Here is a 5,205-nt window from a genome sequence, read left to right as displayed (position 1 = left end):
TTTGCAATACTAATCGTAAAACAGTCCCTCTGTAGCGTGCCCGAGTCCTCCTTGCTCATAAGTTTGTGCCTCCGCTCAATATTTGAGAGAAATGATCCACTACTAAGAGGCACATCAACACCACCAGAGCTTCCTGCCGCCAATGAGATTAAACGTTGAAAATTGGTTAGTTGCCTCAGCTAGTTGTGAATAAGAGAAAGGGTTGTACAATTGTGCCTGGTACCATTTCACTTTTACTGTTGAATTTGAAAGATTTTTCTTCCCATGCATCCTGTAATAGATCTGAGGCATGAGCTGTCATGAGCATGAAACTCTTCCGTGAAAGATGACCCCTGGCTTATTGGATTAGTAAAACTGTTTGTGCTATTATCAAATGAGACATTTGAAAACGAGATTCTTAGTCTGTCCTTGTAGTGTATAAAGCAAGCCGCAGAGACAAATGCTATGGCTACCAGTATAATGCACAATATAATAATGGATAGAATTAATTTTCCCATGGTACCATTGCCCTGAAAATCTAGATGCACATGGATAACTTGATTCCTATTCTAAGGATTGAGAAAGGTCCAAGAATTGGATCCTGCTATTCTTCTGAATCAAGATTGTTTCTGTGGTTTTCATATCAGCATAGTTTGTTGATCCTGAAAATGATAAAATGATAGATATCTAGAATGACATTTACACCATACCTCGCAATGGGAACCACCTGTGAGGATGAAGGAGCGGAAGGCATTGTTGATTTGATTCTTAAATTGCCAGACTTTGCTTGCTGATGATGTTTTGAATTGTGTTTGTGCTTTTGCAGAGATAGGAGTTGAGGAAGCTGCTGCCTTTTGAAGAGTGGAGAATAAATTACATAATCTGGAACAACACATTTAATGATTTCTTCTCAAAACAGGGTTTTGAAGAAGAATCAATCTCTGACATGAGACGGAGTCTAACATCGGCTCCATTTGGGATGGCAGCTGCAGCTTCCTGGAGGTGCCAAGAACCGCAGAACTTTGGGAGAGCAGACAGTGCCTCCATCCATTGGGCAATGGAGTCATCATCAACACAACTCTTGACTTATTTTCAAACTGAAACTGAACTCAAACAACCTTCAAGCAAACTAAAACAAGATGCTGCCCTTATGGCTGCTTATTTATTTACAACATCTACTCTAATCTGCTGTATAAACAAGAGATCAGGTAATGCTAAAATGCCAAATTAACCATTCGAGTAAACCTGACAATGAAGCCGCTTGAGAATGCTGCCACGAAGTCACAGACGCAAATGTTGGCAGCCCTTCATACACGTACTGAGCCTGGTCATGGAAAAGACAGCCTGATCTGTCAATAAAACTGAAAAATGTGTCCATGTATGCCGCAATAAGATCACGGACACCGGACTCTGCTGGCTGCCCCAACTCTGCAACACATGCTTCCAGCTGCACATTGTCAATGTATACCTCTATAGGCAAGTCTGTTATTCCTTGTTGTGAAGGAAGGAGGATTTCCAAGAACTTTGTAGGGTCTTGGAAATCATAAGACTGGATCTGCTCATCTAAATCTTGAATCTCTTTCTCGATTCTTTAAACAAGTAACTCACAGACGCTAGGATGATAATTCGGAGATTTCAAACATTGAAGGAAAAAACTTAAAACTTCTTCATTAATTTCAATATCCACTAAGCATTCTCTAAATTCGTTTAGAGCTTCACAAAGTGCAGGGTTTGCCACATACCCTACCATTGCATGAACATATCAACAGGCACTGGAATGTCTGGATCGAGTTGGAGTCGCCAGGTGAATGATTCAGCCTGCATATGTATCTGACTGCTGTCCACCATCAGCATCAGATTTGACATTTGATTGCATGTACCGGGACAAAACAATCAACAAGTTGAATGTTCTCCCCAGTATGGTCGCCACTATGTTAGCTCTTGGAATTCACCTAGGCTGAGATAGACAAACTCTCAAGGCTACATCAAACCATTTCACCTCGTAGCTAGCCCTACGAGGTATGAGAAGGCTCTCTCGGGTCAGATTCGGTAGATCTTTCAATATGATAAGCTGACCAATTAGGAATAAAGATATTAGGCTAGTAAACTGATGAGGAAGGTTGATTTGAAGTTTTTGGGGTTTTTAATGACGGGGTTTTTCTGGGCTGCATGGGCAAAATCACAGCTTCAAACAGGGAAATATAATGAACAACACAGGTTGACGACTGAGGCAAGGTAGGCAAGGAATTTAGCATCAAATCTAGATTTTTAAATGGGATGGCAAGACTGGTGAGGAGCTAAGGAGGGAAAATAATACTTTGAATCCTCCTTAAACAGAAGAAAACATTGAACATGAGCAAATTTATAGGAGGAGCATACAATACTATGAATTCCTACCTAAACACTTCATTTGCTCAATTAGAAATGATCATGAGGTGAATGAAACATAACAGTTTTACATATGAGACAAAGAGAAAACTTATGCTAAATTAACATACCACATGAATCTCAGCAATCAGAGCTGTGGTTTTCTCATTAAAAATCTCTGTTACAAAACTGCACAATGAAGCTCAGTTTACTCCAGCTCTCAACACTCAGAAAAATCTCCTCTCTCTCCTTACAAATGAATTTGTTTTATAATAAATACAATGCTGCCCAAAACAGGGCGCTGTTTTTAACTAATATTTCACAAATTAGAAAAGAGCGTTATATTCTATCCTAAAGTAATGCAGCGTTCCTCTAAATCCGCTGATGATTTGGCTTATTAGGAGACAAAATCTGGAGCAAAAATCTCATGAAATCAGGATTAAGGATCGAAATAGACAAATTCGTTTCTCTTGAAATCCTATGGCTAATAAATCGGAGCGCTGATCCCATTGAATAAAGTCTGGAAATAGGCATCGAATCATATTCTGCTGTTCTGGCACCGTTTGAATAGCGGTCACAAAGCATTCATTGCCTGTTGATTCCTTCTCTAATGATTTTCATTAAATAAGTGTATGTTGTAAAAGAAAACAAATCAACCCAAAAACTCCTGCGCTGTCTCACCTGAATTACATAAATAGAACATGTAATAACTTTCCCCTCAAAAATCTCTAACCAAAAAAAAAGCCTAACAATTGGAGCGCAGACTCTTATGCATCTGGTAACAGGTGTCTTCAGGTGACTTTGAAGTGAAGAGCAGTTGTCAAAGACGTGAGCCAAATTTTCCCACGTTGCTCTAGCAGCTTAAGAGCCCGGATTAAAACTATGCGATCAACGCCAGCAAGCTCTGTTTCAGCAAAAAATGCCTCCAATACGAATGCAACCACCAGGTTTACAAGAAGCAACACCGTTATTACATAAAAAAACTGATGAAGTACAGCAGTGCCCATGACGTTCCAATAATTTGCACATATCGATGCACCCTTTGTCGATACCACTGGGACTTCAATCCAATTCATTGACATGATTACATGCTTTGTTACAATCTAGTGCAACAGAGGAAAGTTATTTTTTCCCAGCATAAGCATCATCTGCCAGTTTAGGCCGAAAATGGGATAGACAGGTTCTTTGGAAAATTCGATCCTTCGTGCCCAGCAATTTTCATTGAATCTGACTCTGAAGAGCCTGGCATAACCGTCATTATGGCTGAGAAAAACCCTGCATGAAAACTGGTTACAGAATCTAACGTTAATCGAAGCTTCACAACCGCATCTTCATCTTCCCTCAGAGATGACATAACCTGGTAGGTATTCCGCCTCCTCAAGGATCTAAGAGCATAAATAACCTGATCATTAATAAAGCTGTACAAGAACATAAGCATATTGCTTTCGGAAAGCCACAGAATTTCTCAAAATCTCTCCATTTTCTGCTTCCCTAAAATATTGAAACAAACAAGGTCTGAAGACACACAAAATGTTGGATCCAAGACTTTCCAACTAGTACAAGTACAAATATGCTCTCCGCCCAGAGGGGTTCGACCTCTGAAAACAAGAGAACCAAATGCCTAACATTCACACGAAAAAACAGAATTTTATGAGAAGAGCCAAGCATATCTGCACAATAAATGAGCTTACAACTGGTATCATCCATTTGTCAGATGTATCCATTATATGAGACTGCAAATTGAGAGCTTCAAAGAAAGCCGATGGTAAGCCCGCAAGTGAAATGACGATCCACCTTAAAATCTCTGTTGGTGTTATTAAGAGGAACGAAGCGGGAACGAAGATGAACAGAGAATAGCCATACAGACACCATATATCCACTAAGCTCAAAGATATGCCCAAGTACTGAAGTAGGAAGTAACATCCAAGCGGTACCAGACATATATACACATAGAATATGGCTGCAGCCCAGTTCACATAGTTGATATCATAAACCCACTCAATAACAGTGCTACTTGGTTCAAAAGATAAATAGGCCGCAAAATTTCCAAGAACTGTTGCCAAAAAGACGAAAGTTGTGGAAATCCAGACAGGTCCATACATATCAGGATTATCGGCAATCGTTTTAATGAAGTCTCCTTTGTGTGGATACAGTGAACCAATAATTCTTTCAACCACAACGTATGTGTCCACATTGAAGTAAGGCCTGTATGTTGCAATGCTAAAAACACCCCTCCAGCCATTTGATGGTTGTGCATTATGTTCACCACCTACATCAGGCAGAGCAGATGGACCATCCACATTAGGTGTAGGTTGATATCCCCACATTCTGCCTTGAACATTGCTCGGTGGAAATGTCTGTAAGTTTGCTTCTCCGAATTCCGAGGCTCTCGGAACACCGTCCACGGCAGCAAGGGTATATGAGGCTATGAATATTTGATTCAAGATCTGGACCTGCATTTTTCAATACTAATCGTAAAACAGTCCCTCTGTAGCATGCCCGAGTCTTCCTTGCTCATAAGTTTGTGCCTCCGCTCAATATTTGAGAGAAATGATCCACTACTAAGAGGCACATCAACACCACCAGAGCTTCCTGCCGCCAATGAGATTAAACGTTGAAAATTGCTTAGTTGCCTCAGCTAGTTGTGAATAAGAGAGCTGTTGTACAATTGTGCCTGGTACCATTTCACTTTTACTGTTGAATTTGAAAGATTTTTCTTCCCATGCATCCTGTAATAGATCTGAGGCATGAGCTGTCATGAGCATGAAACTCTTCCGTGAAAGATGACCCCTTGCTTATTGGATTAGTAAAACTGTTTGTGCTATTATCAAATGAGACATTTGAAAACGGGATTCTTAG

The 5,205-nt window shown here is 40.1% G+C and overlaps 1 protein-coding gene across 1 annotated transcript; it reads right to left on the bottom strand.

Annotated features, from left to right (window-relative positions):
• Nucleotides 1–3,974: 3,974 nt before the first annotated feature.
• LOC149234069 (uncharacterized) lies at nt 3,975–4,805 on the bottom strand. The gene has a single exon (XM_089368147.1). The coding sequence runs from the start codon at nt 4,803–4,805 to the stop codon at nt 3,975–3,977; it is 831 nt and encodes a 276-aa protein (XP_089224273.1).
• Nucleotides 4,806–5,205: the final 400 nt, after the last annotated feature.

Source organism: Pinus tabuliformis, chromosome 8, assembly GCF_031772625.1.
Source record: "Pinus tabuliformis cultivar Carrire ecotype Pingquan chromosome 8, CPIR1, whole genome shotgun sequence".
NCBI lineage: Eukaryota > Viridiplantae > Streptophyta > Pinopsida > Pinales > Pinaceae > Pinus > Pinus tabuliformis.
The sequence above is the reverse complement of the archived record's forward strand: the minus strand, read 5'-3'. Positions and strand labels throughout refer to the sequence as shown.

Bases quoted from the DNA above. Each gene is read 5' to 3' on its own strand.
- LOC149234069 (XM_089368147.1), bottom strand. From the start codon at position 4,805: ATGCAGGTCCAGATCTTGAATCAAATATTCATAGCCTCATATACCCTT.